This window comes from Balaenoptera ricei, chromosome 1 (assembly GCF_028023285.1).
Source record: "Balaenoptera ricei isolate mBalRic1 chromosome 1, mBalRic1.hap2, whole genome shotgun sequence".
NCBI lineage: Eukaryota > Metazoa > Chordata > Mammalia > Artiodactyla > Balaenopteridae > Balaenoptera > Balaenoptera ricei.
This window is the reverse complement of record NC_082639.1, coordinates 89,112,140-89,132,621: the sequence shown is the minus strand read 5'-3', so window position 1 is coordinate 89,132,621 and position 20,482 is coordinate 89,112,140. Positions and strand designations below refer to the sequence as shown.

The following is a 20,482-nucleotide window of genomic DNA, read 5'->3' as shown; positions in this document are numbered from 1 at the left end:
CACTAAATTAGTTCCAGTCATAGACCTTTTTGCATTAGCATTTTCCTTTGCTTGGAATACTCTTCTCCAAGATTTTCATGTCTGGCTCCTTCTTGTCAACAAGATTTCAATTTCCTTGAATATGACTTCCCGGATAAATCTGACGTAGCCATCCATGTCTCACATGACTTTGTTTTATTTCTGTTATAGTAATCATCACTGATATTTTCTTATTTATTTATTGTTTAGTGCCTGTGTTTCCCCACCAGACCATAAATTCTTTGATAGATCCTGACTACCTTATTTACCATTACACTCCCTAGTATCTTAGAAGAATATATGGCATAAAAGGGGAGCTCACAAAATCTATGCTGAAGAAATGCTTATATCATCTGCTATTCATATGTATATTTTAAAAGAGCTGCTTGATTTCTAGATGAGGACAACTTCTACCACATTTTCTTTAGTGACGCTCAATATTTTCCAATGATTTTATTCTGGTTTGTATAAATGGCATTCATGGTCAGCATTCAGTCTTGGCAGAAATACTAAATTATACACACAGGCTACCCATATTTATAAAAGTTATAACCCCTAACAGCTTGGAAACAACCAAAACCCAATGGTTTGGAAGCTTTGAAACTTACCCTCTGATAGCACTGAGGGAGAGTATTTTCCAAAAGGGGAGGAGTTCTCTGCATTAATATTCCAACAGACTCTCTTAAAAGAGGAATAACACTATAGAAAAGGAAGACATCAAACTTATTAAAGCCACATTCTGACAATCCCATCCTGCAAGAAAGTAATAATATACCTCCCAATAGAATATAACAAAGATTTGTCAGAATAATATGAGGAAAAAGAATCCAGCCATTGCTCCAAATTTTTCATGGGACAAATAAGTTATTTAAAGTAAAAGTAAAAGAGCTAAATGAAATACATCAATGTATGAAACAATAAACATACTACTGAATAGTACTGGAGCATCTAAAATTTAAACACAGCAGTCGTTCAACTGTCATTTAAAATATGACTTCAAATGGCTAGAATCTTCAAGGATAATCTATAAAGCACATCATGGCCAACTGGTCCTTAACGTTTATCAAATATTTACATTCATTTATCTGAACAGTACTGTTAAGGAAAATACAAAAAAATTAATACAGTATATTAAGTTCATTCGTCCAGTGTTTTTCCAACCCGATGATATATCAGTCTTCTTTGATTATTAAAAAAAATAGAAGCCTGGATATAGCCACAGATCTAGTGAATCAGCGCCTCTAGTGATAGGGCCCCAAAGCCTGTATGAATTGATGTAATTAGTCCTCAACCAGTATTTGGAAATTATGGCTTTAGGCTACTTGGATGGTTAAATGCACAGAAAGCAATTAATAGTGTAATGGTGAGGGTGACTCTAAACTGGTTTTCTAAACCAGCTACATATCAAATTCACCTTAGAGTCTTGTTTGTTGTCATTTCTAACATACTGAATGAGAATCTCTGAGGGAGAGTTGAGGCATCTATGTTTTTAAAAAGCTCTTCAGGGAGAGTCCAATGAGTCAGGGGGTGAGGCACTGCTCTATTTCTTGAAGCAGACTGAGAGGGAAGGTCAAGAATAGCTTCATTACACTTAATAGCTTAAGCCAGTTCTTTCTTTTAAACTTGTAGAATCTCAATATTTCTAGAGTAAAACCCCTCCTGATTATAGCTATAGGAGATAGAGATAAAAACAAAACAAAACAAAACATATACCTTTTTAAGGAAGGTAGAAGGTGAAGTGTACCTTAAAAGATTAGTAGTACTTCTGACAGATAGAAAAGAAAGAGAAGATATTAATGAAGGCGCAAAGGAACAGGGACAATGCTTGTCTTGTTCACTGTTATATTCCCAAGGAGGCCTAGTAAAGTGCTGGTCACAAAGTGGGCCCACAATAAATACTTGTTGGTTAAATGAATGATAAATGCATAGATATTAGATGTTTTAGAATCTAGATTAAAGAAAGGAAAGGCCCCAGGGAAGAAATTAGGAGACTGTTCCATACTTTGTGTTCAGTGATAAGTACTTGGATAGGGAGGGTAAAAACAGGAACAGAAACAAATAGAAAAATTAAACAGATACTGAGAGATATTGAGAAACTGGTGTCCAGGGAAGCAACACCAAGGGCAAGCTTAGAAAACTGAAAGTGTGGAGAGAATAGCAGTAATGAATATAAAAGCTCAACGTAGACAGGAGTTTAAGTCACATTCAAATGAAAATATTCTTCAGTCAGATAGTGATTTACGAGCCAAGAATAATTAGATGCCACCTTTAATTGCTTCTTCTCCCTTAAAACCCTCATCCTCTAAATCACCAAGTTCTCATGACTTAACATTCTAAACATTTCTAAACTCCATCACCTCCCCGTCACTCTATTACATATGTCTACAATAATCTCCATATCACTTCACTTGGATTATTATAATAGCCTCCTAAATGGTCCCTTTACCTCTAGTCTTATTTCCTTAAGTCTGCTGTGACAGGCAGCTTTAAAGATGGATCCCAACGACCCCTGCCTCCCTAGCGTTCATGCTCTTGTGTAATCCCTTCCCCTTGAGTGTGGGCTGGATCTAGTGACTTGCTCCTAATGAGTTAAGTATGGCAAAAGTGACAAGATGTCAATTCTAAATTAAAGTAGTCTGGCTTCCATCTTGTTCACCCTCCTCTCTTGCTCTCTCACTTGCTTGCTCAAAGCTGCCACGCTGTGAGCTGTCCTATGGAGAGGCCCGGGGCAAGGAACTGAGAGATGCCTCTGGAGAGGAACTGAGACCCTCAGTCCAACAGCCCAAAAGAAACTCAATACCGTCAACAGCCACTTCAGTGAGCTTGGAAGTGGATTCTCTTCCAGACGAGCACTGGAATGACTGCAGCCCTGGCTGACACCTTGACTGTCACCTTGTTAAGAGACCCTGAGCCAGAGCCAGTTAGCCACGCTCAGGTTCCTGAACCAAGGCAAAGATAATAATGTGTGTTATCTCAGCTACGAGGTTTTTGTGTTAAGTTCTTATGCATTCATAGATAACTAATATAACCATTCTTTACAAAGCCATTAGACTAATCTACCTAAAATCAGTATCTGACTCTATCCCTTCCCCCTTTAAAAAAAATCCATTAAGAGCTCCCTACTGCCTAGGGGATTAAGTGTAAGCTCTTTCACATGGTATATTTTTTGATCTGCCCTCCTCTTTTGATCTCCACCTCCTATCATTTTTGCTTCACATTTTAAGCTCTCTAAAACGTAAGCATGTTTGTACTTTCACTTTCCGCTGTTTTTCCTTTCATGCTTTGGCTCATGCTGTAACCTCTCTAGAATGTCCCTAAACTGCCCTGTAACCTGGCTTCTATTCCTTCTTTAAAATCTCAAGTGTCACCCCTTTTAGGGTATATTCCCTGATCCCAAACTGTCCTCCAAACTGTATAAATGTCCTCTCTGTGCTCCTGTAAAACACCTGTGATACCTATAGTAACACTGGAGGAAAAATGGGTGGAAAGCAACTGGAATCAGGGTTAAGGATTTTGACAGTGAAAGAACATCTGTTATTCCTTCATCTAACCTGAAGAGTAGTGTCTATCTACTGTGCTGTGATTAAATAGGTGAGGACTCCCTGGATTTACCAAAAAGGCAAAGAAAAACAACACAGTAGAATAATAAGGCATAATTCAACCATTACATTTTTTCTTTCCTCTCTCCATCCTCATTTCTCAGGAAAAAGAAAGGATCAGTCACTAAATGTTTCTATATATCTAATTTACACAATGTTTATGTTTTCCTACTTTCCTTATTGTACTTCTCAGAAAATGAGGCACAAAAATGGTTCCCCTAGAATAACTGTTTGAGAATAAGCAATTTAAAAAAATGTTTTATACAGCAGGTTCTTATTAGTTATCTATTTTATACATATTAGTGTATGTATGTCAATCCCAATCTCCCAAATCATCACACCACCCCCACCAGAGAATAAGAAAAGAATTTCCATGTGCCCACTAAATTTAGCTATTTTGATAATTTCTTCTCCAATCTTTACCTCAAGAAACTGCTAATAATCTGGAGATATCTGAGGTGGAAAAATCACTCAAATGTAAAAATCATGAGACTTGGGTTCTAATTCTGCCATTAAATAGCTTCAGGCAAATAGTATAACATTCCAGAGCATCAGTTTTCTCATCTATAAAATGAGGAAGTAGATTAAATATCTAGGCAATTTCTTCCATCTTTAATTTATTTTCATTCAATAAGAAAAAAAAAAAAGGTCAATCTACAAGGAATACTGAGAGAGAATATATTTGGAAATGAAAGAAAATAAGTCGCCTTTCTGTTCTAAACAGCAGCAACAACAATGCACAGCAGCATCCTCAAACGAGATACACTTCGCCAACGAATTTAATCTATTACTACTTAGGTAATCCTGCCAATGGATTTTATTACGCAATCAATACAAATAAGCAATAATTAAGCACTACATGCTTTGCTTGGCATCAGATTTTCTCGAATCACATGGAATCTTACTCTAGAGTTGTGGTAATGGAGACCTAGTGCACCGAAGTAACTTGCCCAAGGACATAGCCAGTGAATGGGAGAGCTAGAATAATAAGAACAGGTCTTTTGACTCCAAACTCAATCTTGAAAAGTTCAAGTCAACATTTACTATATGCCTACCATGGGCCAGACATGTGCTAGGCACCAGAAATAAAAAGATAAATAATACACAATGCCTTACCTCAAAGGAATTCACAACTATTGAAAAAGGCTGTAGAGATCAATGGAAATCAGGCAACAAACACTTATTTAGGACCCACCATTTGGAGGAAGGCACATATGAATTCAAAACAACTGTAGATTAAAAGCCTGTATCCAATTTCATTTCCCATGAACTTTTGGTGAACTTTTTTTTATTAGTATGTTGACAACTTACTATTGAATATACCTTTAAAAATAAAAAGTATAACTTTCAAAATAAAGTGGGGGGAAAAGGAATAGAAGAGAACATGGACTCTACTGTAACAGGCATGCAATATGAGCAATGATGTTACTTAAGCAATAGTTGCAAAATATCACCTTGCAAACAACTTTTAAAATATTTATTGTCTTAGAATACCTAGGGCTAGTCTAGCTTTCCTTGCAAAGAGCTAAAGCACAATTAATACAAAAGAGTTGAGTCCAATCTAAAATAATCCTTAAGGAGATCAGCTTTAAAACATTAAAGACATTCCCTTAATACAGTCTCTTAATAAGTCACCCAAAATAACCATCTACAAATTTATCCAAACCTTTGTTCAAATTTTTATGTGTTAACCCACGTATATTGCCTCTCAAAGACTGCTACTCCCTTGTAAGAACAACAATAACAACAACTAGTACGGCCCTTTTTCTCCTAAAATTTACTTTCACCTGTGGCCCTTAGTTTGAGGATTCTAGAACTGGTGAAGTTCCATGATCACAGATTACACACTATTAGAATTAACAGAGGGGACTTCCCTGGTGGCACAGTGGTTAAGAATCCGCCTGCCAATGCAGGGGACACGGGTTTGAGCCCTGGTCCGGGAAGATCCCATGTGCCGTGGAGCAACTAAACCCATGCACCACAACTACTGAGCCTGCGCTCTAGAGCCCACGAGCCACAACTACTGAGCCCGTGTGCCTGCCACAACTCCTGAAGCCCGTGTGCCTAGAGCCCGTGCTCTGCAACAAGAGAAGCCACCGCAATGAGAAGCCAGCACACCACAACGAAGAATAGCCTCCGCTCGCCACAACTAGAGAAGCCCACGAGCAGCAAAGAAGACCCAACGCAGCCAAAAATAAATAAATAAATTTATAAAAAAAGAATTAACAGAGAATTTATAGATCACTCATTTTAACACAATTCAAGAACCATAATGCAGGTAAATATTTTAATAATAAAATTAATGTTAGAAGCATCTATTTTAAAATAACTAAATAAAAGATATAACTGATACATATAAGGAAATAATATATAGAGAGTGTACCAACAGGTTCTTACTGATTTTGTTATACTATAAAATTTGGAATGGTTGCCTACTTAGGTAGAATTTTAATAAAATGTTTACATTCAACAGCAGCAAGCACTTCACCAAAGCACATGGAAGCATCACACTAATTTTCTCCAATAATAATTTTAAAATATTGTTAAGAATTTCAGATGTAGGAGCTATATAACTAGGTTATGAAACTGGGGCGGGGAGAAAAAGATGCTTGCTAAATCACATGGTGATAAGCAATTTAGAACCAAAGCCAATTTCTATAACAATCTCAGAGGTCATAAAAATGTAAAAGAAACCTGTAGAACCTCTATTTTTGCTTTTTTAAAATTGTGTTTAGCTCAGGAGTTTGTGCCTATATTTTTCTGATTAACTATTGTAATAGGGAATCATAAAATAGATTTTAGCATGGATCTATCTAGCCATAATGAAAGGATACAGGGAAAAAGACAAACTTAGCAAATTCCTGACTGAGCTAAGACTTAGAGCTGCATCCAAACCCCAAAAGTAAGCATTTGGAAACAATTAGAGGTTCACTTCTGGTTGACTAACTCAATTCTAGCTTTAACAGTGAAATAGCATTTTCCTAGCATATATAAAAAGAATGAGTCATTAGGTACATGAGTTTACCAGTAAAACATGGTAATAGTTTTAGTCCTCAAAAGCTGAAGATAAATCAAATTTACAATCATACAATCAGAAACTTAAAATTAATATGAAAGCTTAAATGCTAGCAGATTAAATAAGCAACAGTTATTACTCTTTATTGCCAGTAACTTTGTAAATGAAAAAATATTCAAATCTAACTTCAAAAGCAGCATATTTAGTGAGTCTCACCATTTCAACAGTACGTAAAATTACCTAGCAATAATTATAAGCAAACCAAACCAAAGAAAAGGGTACACATTATGAAAACTTTTGAAGAACAATCAGACTGGTGATAATCATAATCATTAACAATAAAAAATTTCAGAGAGTTGAAACTATTACTTAGATCTGAGAATAAATATCTATTAATAATAATTAAAACATAATTACTGATTCACCTTTTTTGAATTGGCTAACGGGCTTAAGTCCTCCTGCATATTACCAGTGGTTCTTATAATCTACAAGCATATAGATAGCTGTACTTTATAAAAGAACCCATAAATTTGAAGGTGTAGTATATATCATATACTCGAAAATGCTTAGTGGACAAAAAAACCAAAGAAAATTCGCCCCCAAAAGCAATGTATTCTGCATTCAGATATGGTGGTCCTATGACAAGCTGTAAATATGCAGTCATATTTACACAAATAAAATGATTCCGTAGTAAAAAACAATTACCCATTAACCCAGAATTTCATGAGCCTAATATAGAACAGATAACCCAGAACCACAGGAATTGTGGTTTGGCTTATAATTATTCTGAGTTTCTGAAACCTATGGTTTAAATCAATGCATATTTACAGAGTACCTACTTTACTCAATAATGGAGACAGTAAGATATCCTAAAATACCCTTAGAACTTAGAGCCAAAGTCATGAAAAGGTCACTCTTTTCCTTAAACTTCTGGAACTTAGTTATAACACTTAATGCATCTGGTCTTTGGACTAAAAGCATTAGTAAATAATGTCAAGTTAGTAAATAGTAATGTCTTTCTTTAGACAACACTTAATAGTTTTTAAAGTATTTAATAAATTTTTTCCAATTTGATCCTCACAACAACCTTAAGTAACTTTCAGAAAACGTTGGAATCACAGATGTAAGCAAGATCATAAGAGATCATTTAGGCCAACCCCCTCATTTTACAGAAAAGAAAACCATCTCAGAGAGATTAAGACAACTTGTTCTTTGTTACACACACCAGCGTGGCAGAGCTGGGTGGGATAACTCCAAGACTATAGCTCCCTGCACTACACTGCAGAGTCTCATCATGATCGAGTCCTCTGGAGTCAGAGACCATATTATATTCTTTTAATTCCCAGTGCCCAGCACAGTGTATGGAATATAATAAGTGCTTGACATATGACTGCTGAATGCATAGTCTATTTTAAAATTTCAAACACTAGCGGAAGATTAAAATGTAAAACATCCCTTGTTTGACATGACTTTCAACCCTTCACAATAACAGCTAAATAACAAAACAAGGAAAGAGCCCCTCAGTTTAGTCATTTCCCCAAAAGAATCTCCAATAAATAGAAGCAAAAGTATCTTATCCTCTATTCAAGTATAGGTGAGAAAGAACTAATCACACTTAGGCAGAAGCAATTAACATTCCCAGCTCTTGATGTGCAATTTGTTATCTTAATAAAGGCTCTTTATTCTCATGAATAAGAATATTCTCATAAATAAGAAACTAAAATCACACCAACAATATAAGTAAAAAAAAAATTACTAAGTGATACATATGTATCCATGAAGAGCAAAGGTGCAAATAAATAAGAAAAATGAATGAGAATTCATAATACCCTGTCAAGAGGGAGGGAAATGGGGAAAAACAATGGAATAAAAGAAGTAAGAAGAGAGGACTTCCCTGGTGGCGCAGTGGTTAAGAATCCACCTGCCAATGCAGGGGACACGGGTTCGGGCCCTGGTCCGGGAAGATCCCACATGCCGCGGAGCAACTAAGCCCATGTGCCACAACTACTGAGCTTGCGCTCTAGAGCCCACGAGCCACAACTACTGAAACCATGTGCCACAACTACTGAAGCCTGTGTGCCTAGAGCCTGTGCTCTGCAACAAGAGAAGCCACCGCAATGAGAAGCCCACGCACTGCAATGAAGAGTAGTCCCCACTCGCTGCAACCAGAGAAAGCCCGCGCACAGCAACGAAGACCCAAGGCAGCCAAAAATAAATAAATATTTTTTTTTAAAAAAGGAAAAGCAGAGAAAAAGGTGAAAGGATTTAAAAAAAAGAAAAAGACGAGGACAAAGAGCACCACAAGATATACATAGTTTTGAGAGAAGACTGGAATAAATCTTCTTCTTCTTATTATTAAATATGGTAACATTTGTATTGAAAAGATCATGAGACTTGGAGGTACCTCCCCATTACCTCTGCAACTCACTGAAAGCAGTGGCGAGGCTAAGATGGACAAAGGCAGGAGATGAAGCTCTTTAAGGAAATCTGCATTTTAAAAAGTACAGAAGTGAAGAAACAGGACTTTATTTAGGAAAACCAGATAAGAGGGCAAGAAATATTTATTAATCACTTCAGTGATCACAAGTTTTAACTCAGAACAAAAAGGCCTTAAGATCAGCAAGAAAAATTCAAGAGGAATGGGACCAGAGTGCTGATCAAATACCTAGGTTCAACAAGGCTATTAGGAATCTGAGCTAAACAGTGTCTATCTGGTTTTAGGTTAAGCAATTAACACACAATGCTTGCCAAGTGGCAGGTCTGTTCTAGGCTTGGTATATCTTAACCTATTTAATCCACATATAACAAATTATGAGGAAGATATAACTATCATTGCCACTTTAAAGATGAAAAATTGAGGCTAAATGGCTTGTCCAAGGTCACACAGATAAAAGGTAAAAACAGGATTTGAACCCAGGCAGTTCTGCTCCACAGTAAATGCTCTTAACTTCTCTACAAGACTCCTTCCAATTAAGTCATCAGCGTGGCTTTGCTAGTGCTCCCAAAGCACCTTTACCTAAAGGAGAATTCTGACATTAGGAGATGCTGACCTTCAAAGTGTATAGGAGGCCTGGACCACAAAAAGAAATTTAAAAGCTCTGGAAAAGATGATCAGTAATAACAATATGAAAGTTTTCTGCCATCTGAGAGCTGACTGGTATAGTCAAAAGTTGAACAGAAGCAAACCCCTGACACCTAGTTTCTGTTCTGGGCCCATCCTCAATGATAACTTCCAAAGTCACACGTCTGAGAAGCAAACCTAATGTAAGAAATGAAAAGCAAAGGAAAAAGTACCCTTATTTGCTTACCCAAATTAAACTTAAAATATCACTGTGAGGGCTTCCCTGGCGGCGCAGTGGTTGAGAATCTGCCTGCTAATGCAGGGGACACGGGTTCAAGCCCTGGTCTGGGAAGATCCCACATGCCACGGAGCAACTAGGCCCGTGAGCCACAACTACTGAGCCTGCATGTCTGGAGCCTGTGCTCCGCAACAAGAGAGGCTGCGATAGTGAGAGGCCCACGCACCGCGATGAAGAGTGGCCCTCGCTTGCCACAACTAGAGAAAGCTCTCGCACAGAAATGAAGACCCAACACAACCAAAAATAAATAAATAAATAAAAATAAAATAAAAAAAATATACATATCACTGTGAGAATATAATTTTTATTAAATATCTCAAAGTAGGTTTCTAATTGCTACAGTGCTACATTGGATGCTGACTACATTAAAATATTTAGTTACTGAGGTAGGAGTAGAAATCATGTTTTCAAAGGATAAATTAAGCAAGAGAACAGAGTAACAAGTGCAGACTATACCTAGTGGTGGAGAATTTCAAATTAATTACACACAAATTAACAATGAACAATGAATAATCAAAGGGACTAATAGTTTTTCTTTTGGCAGGAGTAAATTAAGAGTAGAAAAAAAATATGCTTTCAACCTTTTAAATTTTACTTTTATTTTTTTAAAGGCTAAAAATGTCTATGATTCCGAAGTCAAAAGTATATTTAAGATATACATTCAAAGTCTCACTTCTAATCCCTTCCCTCTGCCTAGAGGTAACTATATTTATTATATTTGTTTTTGGTTTATTCTTTCTGTTTCTTTTCAAAATTATAAGAAAACATGCAGATTATATGTGTATCTCTTCTCCTTATGGAAAAGGTAATAGTACTACTTTTTGCCTATCTTATGCTATACTCCTATATATCATTTGCTACATATCAAGCGCTATTTTGTTTTCTTAACAATACATATTGAAAATAACGTCACATTACCATATAGAGATTTTTCTTTTTTTATTATTATTATTATGGTAAAAAAAACATGTAACACTAAATTTATCATCTTAACCATTTTAAAATGTATAGTTCAGTAGTGTTAAGTAACATTGTTGTGCAAAAGATCTCTAGACCTTTTTCACACTGCAACACTGAAACTCTTTACCCATTAAACACTATAATTCCCGTCCCTCCTGCCCCCAGCCCTTGGCAACCACCTTTCTACTTTGTTTCCATAATTTTGACTACTTTATATATTTCATGTGAGTAGACTCATACAATATTTGATCTTTGGGATTGGATTATTTAGCTTAGCATAATGTCTTCGAGTTTCATCCATGATGTAGTGTGTGACAGAACTTCCTTCTTTTTAAAGGCTACATAATATTCCATTGTATGCATATACATTTTCTTTATCCATTCATTTGTTGACAGATATCTGGGTTACTTCTACCTCTTGGCTACTGTGAATAATGCTGCAATGAACATGGATATATGAAAATATTTTTGCAATCATGCTCTAAATTCTTCTGGACATGTACCCAGAAGTGGAATTGCTAGATCATATGGTACTCTATTTTTAACTTTCCATAATGGTGGCATCATTTTACATTCCTATTAACAGTGCACAAAGGCTCCAAATTCTCCACATCCTTGCCAGCACTTGTTACCTATTCTTTTGATAGCAGACATCCTGATGGGTGTGAGGTGATGTCTTGTCATTTTGATTTGCATTTCCCTAGTGATTAGTAATGCTGAGCATCTTTTTACGTGCCTATTGGCCAGGTGTAAATCTTCTTTGGAGAAATGTTTATTAAAATCCTTTGCTTATTTTTATATTGGTTTGTTTTGCTGTTGTTGTTGAGTTGTAGACCTTCCTTATATATTCTGAATATTAACATCTTACAAGATACATATGACTTGCAATTATTTGCTCCAATTCCATAGGTTGCCTTTTCACTCTGCTGATTGCTCCTTTTGATGAGCAGAAGTTCTTAAGCTTGGTAAAGTCCAATTTGTCTATTTTTTATTTTTTTTTGCCTGTCTTCTTTGGTTAGTATCCAAGAAATCATTCCCAAAACCAATATTCTGAAACTTTTCTCCTAGGAGAAAAGTTTTTGTCTAGGAGTTTAATAGTTTTAGATCATATGTTTAAGGTCTTTAATCCATTTGGAGTTAATTTTTTTATGTGGTGTAAAGTAAGGGCCCACCTTCATTATTTTGCATGTGGATATCCATTTTCTCAAAACCATTTGTTGAGGAGACTGCTTTATCCCCATTGTGTAGTCCAGGCATCCCTGTCAAAAATCATTTGGCTATATATATGCAAATGTTTACTTCTGGGCTCTTTATTCCGTTTACTGGTCTATATATCTGTCTTTATGCCAGGACCACACCATATAAATCACTGTTTCTTTGTTGTTATGTTTTGAAATCAGAGAGTGTAAGGCCTCCAACTTTGTTCTTCTTTCTTAAGATTGTTTTGGCTATCATAGTCTCTTCACATTCCATACAAGTTTTAGGATTTTTAAAAAATTTATTTCTGAAAAAAAAATGTCATTAGGATTTTGATAGGGATTGCACTGAATCTGTAGATGACTTTGGGCAGCATACACATTTTAACGATATTGAAGTCTTCTGATCCATGCATGAGATGTCTTTCCATTTATTTATATCTTTGATTTCTTTTAGCAATGATTTATAGTTTTCAATGTACACATGTTTCACCTCCGTGGTGAAATCTATTCTTAAGTATTTTATCCTTTTTGGTGCTATGGTAAATGGGATTGTTTTTAAAATTTCCTTTTCTGATTGTTCATTGTTATTATATAAGAATGCAACTGGGTTTTGAGTGCTGATTTTGTATTCTGCAACTTTGCTGAATTCTTTTATTAGTTCTAACAGTTTTTGTGTGTATGTGTAATATTTAGGATTTTCTACATATAAGATCATGCCATGTGTGAACAGGGATAATTGTAATATTTCTTTTCCAATTTGTATGCCTTTTCTTTTTCTTGCCTGATTGCTCTAGCTAGAACTTTCAGTACTATGGCGAATAGTAGGGGGAAAATTGGGCATCCTTGCCTCATTCTTGATCTTAGAGGAAAAGTTTTCATTCCTCCCCAGGTGTGGGTTTTTCACATATGGCTTTTATTATGTTGAAGTAGTTTCCTTCTAGTCTTGGTTTGTTAAGTGTTTTTAATCATGAAAGGGTGTTGAATTTTGTCACTTTTCTGCATTGTTTGAGATGACCACATCTTTTCTTCCTTCATTTTGTTCATATGGTGTATAATACTGATTGATTTTCATTATGTTGAACCATCCTTACGTTCCAAGTATAAATCTCCCCTAGTCATGGTGTATGATGCTTTTAATGTGTTACTGAACTTGGTTTGCTACTGTTTTGCTTAGGATTCTTAAATCAACACTCATCAGGAATACTGGTCTATAGTTTTCCTGTTGTGTATTTGTCTGGTTTTGATATCCAGTTAATGCTGGCCTCATGAGTTTGGGATTCTCCTCTCCTCTTCAATTCTTTGGAAAAGTCTGAAAAGAACTGGTACTAATACTTCTTTAAATTTTTGGTAAGATTCACCAGTGAAACCATCTGATCCTGGGCTTTTCTTTGTTGAGAGGTTTTCGATTACTGCTTCAATCTCCTCACTAGTAATAGGTTTGTTCAGATCTTTAAAATTTCTTCATGATTCAGCCGTGGTAGGTTGTATGTTTCTAGAAATTTATCAGTTTCTTCTAGGTTATCCAATTTGTTGGCATACAACTGTTCATAGCAGTCCCCTATAATTCTTTTTATTTCTGTGGTATCAGTTGTAATATCTATTTCATTTCTTATTTTAGATATTTGAGTCTTCTCTTTCTTTTTCTTAGTTGGTCTAGCAAAGTTTTATCAATTTTGTTATCTTTTCAAAAAACCAACTCTAGGTTTTGTTGACTTTTTTCTATTGTTTTTCTATTCTCATTTCATTTATCTCTGCTCTAACCTTTAGTATTTCCTTCCTTCTGCTGACTTCGAGTTTAGTTTGTTCTTCTTTTTCTAGCTCCTTGAGTTGTAAGGTTAGGTTGTTGACCTGAGATCTTTCTTTCGTTTTTTAAAAATGTGGGGCTTCCCTGGTGGCGCAGTGGTTGAGAATCTGCCTGCTAATGCAGGGGACACAGGTTCGCGCCCTGGTCTGGGAAGATCCCACATGCCGCGGAGCAACTAAGCCTGTGTGCCACAACTACTGAGCCTGCACGTCTGGAGCCTTTGCTCCGCAACAAGAGAGGCCACGATAGTGAGAGGCCCACGCACCGTGATGAAGGGTGGCCCCCGCTCGCCGCAACTAGAGAAAGCCCTCGTGCAGAAACAAAGACCCAACACAGCCAAAAATAAATAAATTAATTAATTTTTAAAAAATGTATGTGTTTATAGCTATGAACTTCCCTCTTTGTACTGCTTTTGCTGAATCCCATATGTTTTGGTATGTTGTGTTTTTGTTTGTTTTCATTTGTCTCCATATATTTTCTAAATTCTCTTGTGATTTCTTCCTTGATCCATTGGTTGTTAAAGAGGCTGTTGTTTAATTTCCACATATTTTTGGATTTTCAAGTTTTCCTTCTGCTATTGATTTCTAGTTTCATTCCACTGTGGTCAGAGAAAACATTTTATATAATTTCAATGTTCTAAATTTTGTTAGGACCTCTTTTGTGACATGACATATCATCTTTCTGGGAGAATGTTCCATGTGCACTTGTGTATTCTGCTGTAGTTGGGTCAGGCTCAACAACAACCTGTTAGGCCCAATTGGTCTACAGTGTTCAAGTCTTCTCTTTCCCTATTGAGTCTCTAATGAATGACTGCTTGATTTCCTAGTTCCTCTAAGGTACTGAAGTCTCCTACTATTACTATGTTGCTGTCTATTTCTCCCTTTTTGTCAATGTTTGCTTTATATATTTGAGTGCTCTCATGTTAGCAGCATATGTATTTACAATTGTTATATCTTCCTGGTGAACTGACCCTTTTATCCTTACAATGTTTCTTCTTTGTCTCTTGTGACAGTTTTTGTTGTCTATTTTGGCTAAGTATGGCTACCACTGCTCTCTTCAGGTTCCTGTTTGTATGAAGCATCTTTTGCTACCCTTTCACTTTTAGTCTATGTGAGTCCTTATATCTAAAGTGAATCTCTTGTAGGCAGAATAAAGATTAATCTTTTTTTTTTTTCTTAAAGACAATTTTTTTTTAAGCAGATATTCATTTTTAATTAATTATTTATTTATTTATTTATTTTTGGCTGTGTTGGGTCTTCGTTTCTGTGCGAGGGCTTTCTCCAGTTGCGGCGAGCCGGGGCCACTCTTCATCGCGGTGCGCGGGCCTCTCACTATCGTGGCCTCTCTTGTTGCGGAGCATAGGCTCCAGATGCGCAGGCTCAGTAGTTGTGGCTCACGGGCCTAGTTGCTCCGCGGCATGTGGGATCTTCCCAGACCAGGGCTGGAACCCGTGTCCCCTGCATCGGCAGGCAGACTCTCAACCACTGCGCCACCAGGGAAGCCCGAATCTTTTTTTTTTTAAATCCATTCAGCCAATGTTTTTGAAATGGTATGTTTAATCCCTTTACATATAATTACTGGCATGGAAGGACTTACTACTACCATTTTGTTCAGTTTTCTGTCTATCTTGTAGCTTTTTCATCTTTCACCTTTTTTCCCTCTTTTACTTCTTCCTTTGTGTTTCATTGATTTTCTTGTAGTGACATGTTCTGGTTCCCTTCTCATTTTCCCTTTGTGTATATTCTATTAATATTTCCCTTGTGGCTATCACTGCATGTGACAAGTTGCTCTTCTTTTGCTGCTTTCAAGATTCTCACATTATATGTAACTTTTGACAGCTTGATTATGATGTGTCTCAGTGTAGGTTTCTTTATATTTACCCAAGTTGAAGTTCTTTACATTTCTTGAATTTGTAATATCTGTTTTTCTTCTCAGATCTGGGAAAGTTTCAGCCACTGTTTCTTTAGCTAGGTATTCTGCACCTTTCTCTCTTTCTTTACTTTCTGAGACTCCCATAATGCATTTGTTGTTCTGCTTGTCCATAAATCCCTCAGGCTCTCCTCATTTTTTTTCTTCTTTTTTTTTGCTCCTCTGCCTCAATAATTTTTGTTAAGTCCTGCCTTCAATCTCACTGAGTCTTTCTTCTGCCTGGTCAAATCTGCTGTTGAGTCCCTCCAGTGAAATTTTCAATTCAGTTATTGTTGTTCTTTTGTTTGGCTCTTCTCCACAGTTTCTATCTCTTTGATGATATTCCCATTTTGTTCATGCACCATTTTCCTGATTTTGTTTAGTGTCTACCGGTGCTTTCTTTTAATTAATTGGGCATCTTTATGATGGTAATTTTGAATTCTTTACCTGGCAATTCATATGTCACCTTTTTTCAGGTTTGGTTTCTGGATATCTAATTGTTTCCATGGTTGGCTGTTTCTTTGTATGTCTTATTTTTCATTGTTGGGATTTCAGCACCTGAAGAATCAGTCAACTCTCCAGATTTTGTGGTCTGGTTTCATGCAGGGAGGACTTACTCTATATAGCCTGGCTGGAGATTCAGGAGACCTCTCAAGTCTTTTCTGGTACATGCCCTCTCTGAGCTTGTGCATGTAATCTCCTATTTGAAAAAGGATGCTGGCTCCTATTCAAGAGCTCCTCCTGGTGTCTATCTGCAATACTGCTGCCTCCTGGAGCTGTAGTAAATCACAGTCCTGGGGTTCTGCCTAGTGTCTGTCTGTGGTACTGCAGACTGTAATGCACAACTGACGTCTGTTCCCAGGGATGCCCAACCAGGCACCCATTTTTGTCAGTACTTGGATACAAGCAAGACAAATCTCTCAGGCAGCACCCCCCTAAAAGTCAGTTAATGTTAAACTCCTTTCCCCCCGCAGGAAGATGGGAATTGGGGGTTTCCTCCCGAACAGTCCACCATGTGCAGGCTTGGGTGGTGGGAGTGGTTATGAGGAGAGAAAGTGGGGAGTGTCATGAATTTCCTGTCAAGCTTCCATGTGGTTGGCTTTCCATTAGCCTGGTGTGCAGGAACCTTTTAACTAGTTTCTGGATTTCTCACAGAGGCATTTTGTCACTTTGTTGTGTTAAATCTGTCTCCATGGAGGAAAGAGAGTCTAGGGCTTCCTATTCTGCCATCTTGCTGATTTCACTTCCTGTCTCCCTTTATTCTTTTTTTTTTAGGGATACATAGAAGTCCCTTACTGATGTACATATGTGTTCTTTCCAATCTTTGGCACAAACACATAAAGCCACAAAGAATGGCCTTAAAATATATCTTTATGTATTTTTGCCAATTTATATTTAGGATATATTCCTAGAAGTGGAACTGCTTAATCAAAGGTAAACATACATTTAATTATGCTAGATGTTTGTCAAAGTTCTCTCCACAAAGATAGTACCACTCTCATTTCTATCCACAATGTATGAGAGTACTTATTTTACCTACAGCCTTGCCAAAAGGTTATGCAAATTTTTGGATATTTATCCACCTGATTGGTGAGAAGTGGTGTTACAATATAGTTTTAATTTGCATTTCTTTTTTTATGAGTGAGGCTTAACTACTTTTACATGTTTAAAAGTCATCTGTATTTCTTTTCCTTTGAACTAAATGACCTTATACTTTTGCCCATTTTTCTATCAGGCTTTTAATTTTTTAAATTTAATTTTTATTTTTAAGAGCACTCTCTATATTAGGGAGGTTAGCCCTTTATGATCTAAGTGGCAAATATTTATCCCAATTGATTATGCTTTTTGACTTCCCTTATGGTGCTCTTTTTTCTATGCCAAAGTTCTTTTTTTTTTAAATGTAACTTAATTCATCAATCTTTTCTCTCACTGATTCTAGGTTTTGAGCCATAGCTGTTTCCCTAATATTCCCATGTTGTAAAAATAATTCAGACATGCTTTTTTTCTAGTATTAGCATGGGTTCGAGTTTTACTTTTAGAGCTCCAATCCATTTAGAATTTATCCAGGTATATAGTATGAGGTACAGTTCCAAATTTATCTTTCTCCACATGGTTGGTTATCCAGTTAGTAGAAAGCTCATCTTTTCCCCACTGACTCAAAATGCTGCCTTTATCCCTATAAAATTTCTATTTGCATATAAATCTATTTCTGGAATTTCTAATCTGCTCCATTAGTCTGTTTGCTTTTTTAGGCATCTCACTATTTTAATTGTAAAGGCTTGGGACTTCCCTGGTGGTCCAGCAGTTAAGCCTCCATGCTCCCAATGCAGGGGGCCTGGGTTCGATCCCTGGTCAGGGAACTAGATCCCGCATGTTGCAACTAAAGATCCTGCATGCCAAAAGGAAGATCCCGCACGTGGGAACAAAGATCCACATGCCACAACTAAGACCCAGTGCAGCCAAATAAATAAATATTAAAAAAAAAAAACAAAACTGTGAAGGCTTTACACTTTACATCTTCTTTTCCAAGGTTTTCTTGGCTATTCCTCCTGCTTCTTCGTTTTTCCTTATAAACTTTAAATTTAACTTTTATTACCTCCTCTCTAGAAAAAAAAACCTGTTGGTATTTTTATTAGAATAGTTTAAAATTTATAAATAAGAGTTAACATGTTTATAATGTTGATTCTTTAAAAACACCATAATTGACAAAAAAAGGCTCTGTTCAAGTCTACTTTCGTTTTTCAGAAGTGTTTAAATTTTTTCTCCTACAAGTTTTACACATTTTATCTCTAGATTGTCTTTGTTATTGCTACTGAAAAGGTGTCTTCTCTTTAATTATAACATTCAACTGGATTTTGCTTATATATAAAGGGTACTAATTTTATATGTTAGTTTTGCATATGTAACTTTACTAAATTACCTGTTTGTCATAGTTTTTCCATTGATTCTTAGAGGGTTTAAAGAAATATAGTCATATATTTTACATAAAAGAATAATCTCTTCTTTCCAATTTTTAAGTCTCAAATACTTTCTCTTATCTAATGTTATTGGCTTATGATCACTAATACATTACCACACTTGCTGTTACTTCTAATATTTCTAAGACTGTCTGCCAGCCTTTCTTAATTGAGATCCCTCTTCTGAACCATTGAACACAAAATGATTTCAGTGACTATTTCTCAATGCCCACAAGAATAGTACATAACCAGTACTTTTCTAGATGCAGAGGTGAAGTTAATAATTGCATACAAATGGATACTTTACAGCATTAGGGTATTCTCTCCCAGAATGCTGGTTGAGAACAGCTGTTACACTATTCAGTATTTATAAATGCTCTTACTAACTATGATGGTTTTACATATGATTAAAAAATACAATTACCATACAATAATATTCCCTTACGTTTGATTTTACAATATGGGTACAAACACCAAGTTAAAATCTTGGGAAACTGTTTATCTTTATCTTAGTCTCCAAAAGTATAGTGCACAAATTATAACCACTTGAAAGACAAACCGCAAAGGAAATTGTTAGGCAACACCCAAAACCATTCTCGAAAAAAAAAATCCGTAATTTCTCATATATATATAACTATTTGAAGATATGGTAGCATCTTACTTGTTTAAAAAAATGTTTTTTTGACTTAATATAGGCTATAAATAATTATCTATTTAACCACAAAATCAACAAGGTTTATCAAAATCAGTATCTGATCCAAATCCTGTATTCTTGAACAATGATAACCATCTAGATAATCATTTAGAATTTCAACTTTATAAATTGTTTCATTACTGTATATTCTTTCCATTTCATACTGCAGCTAATGACCACTACGTGTTATTTCTAAAGCCTGTACCTTGGTTTGCTTCTAAAAGTTGGGCTATTTTTTTCTTCTATATGATAATAAATATATTATTTGAAATACTTTTGCCCCTAACAAAAAGACAATTTCTTTTTTTAAGAAAACTTTTCTTTGTATTTACAAATGATTAGTGAAAGTCACAGAGCACCACAAGATAGTAACTTGTGAGTTGCAGAAAACTGATTAAAAAAAAAAAAAAGGCTTCAGAAATACCACACCAGTAACGAAGCTTTTTTCTGCATCCTGTTTATATATTTTTTCCCATCATGCACAGGTACCCTTTTTATTTAAGTGAATCAAAAATCAAGCTACAGATTTATGTAGCTTTTAAATCACAGTGCAATTCAAAGCTACAACTAATTGTTCAGATTTCTGTTCTCTAAGTTATGAATCTACTTTCCATTCCAATTCAACTTACTAAGGGGGGAAAAAAAAGTGAAATCACACTGAAATCTCCTATATTTTCAGATGATAAAAGATTATACTCTTGTTATTATACTCAATCTCCTGCTTCTCATTGGGAAAAAAAAAATCCATCACAGTACAACCGAGTTTCACACAGAAGTTTAAATTACTCTTTGCGTGTTAGGAAATGTTTAGAGAAAAAAATGTCTTTTTCTAGGAAATCACTTTCACTTGAAAGTGATACTGCAACACTGGGCAGCCTAGAAGGTACAGACGTCTATTTCCATGGCACGTTCTCAATTGAGGAACATTTAGATCTAGAGAATATATAAAGAGTACCATTATTTCTCTT

The 20,482-nt window shown here is 35.9% G+C and overlaps 1 protein-coding gene across 1 annotated transcript in view; it reads right to left on the bottom strand.

Moving 5' to 3' along the window:
• SLC30A7 (solute carrier family 30 member 7) overlaps positions 1–20,482 on the bottom strand; it is a 74,063-nt gene that overhangs the window by 13,368 nt on the left and 40,213 nt on the right. The window contains exon 9 of the mRNA XM_059900546.1: positions 627–717. Within this exon, the coding sequence (XP_059756529.1) occupies positions 627–717 (91 nt within the window). The remainder of the gene's footprint in view (positions 1–626; positions 718–20,482) is intronic.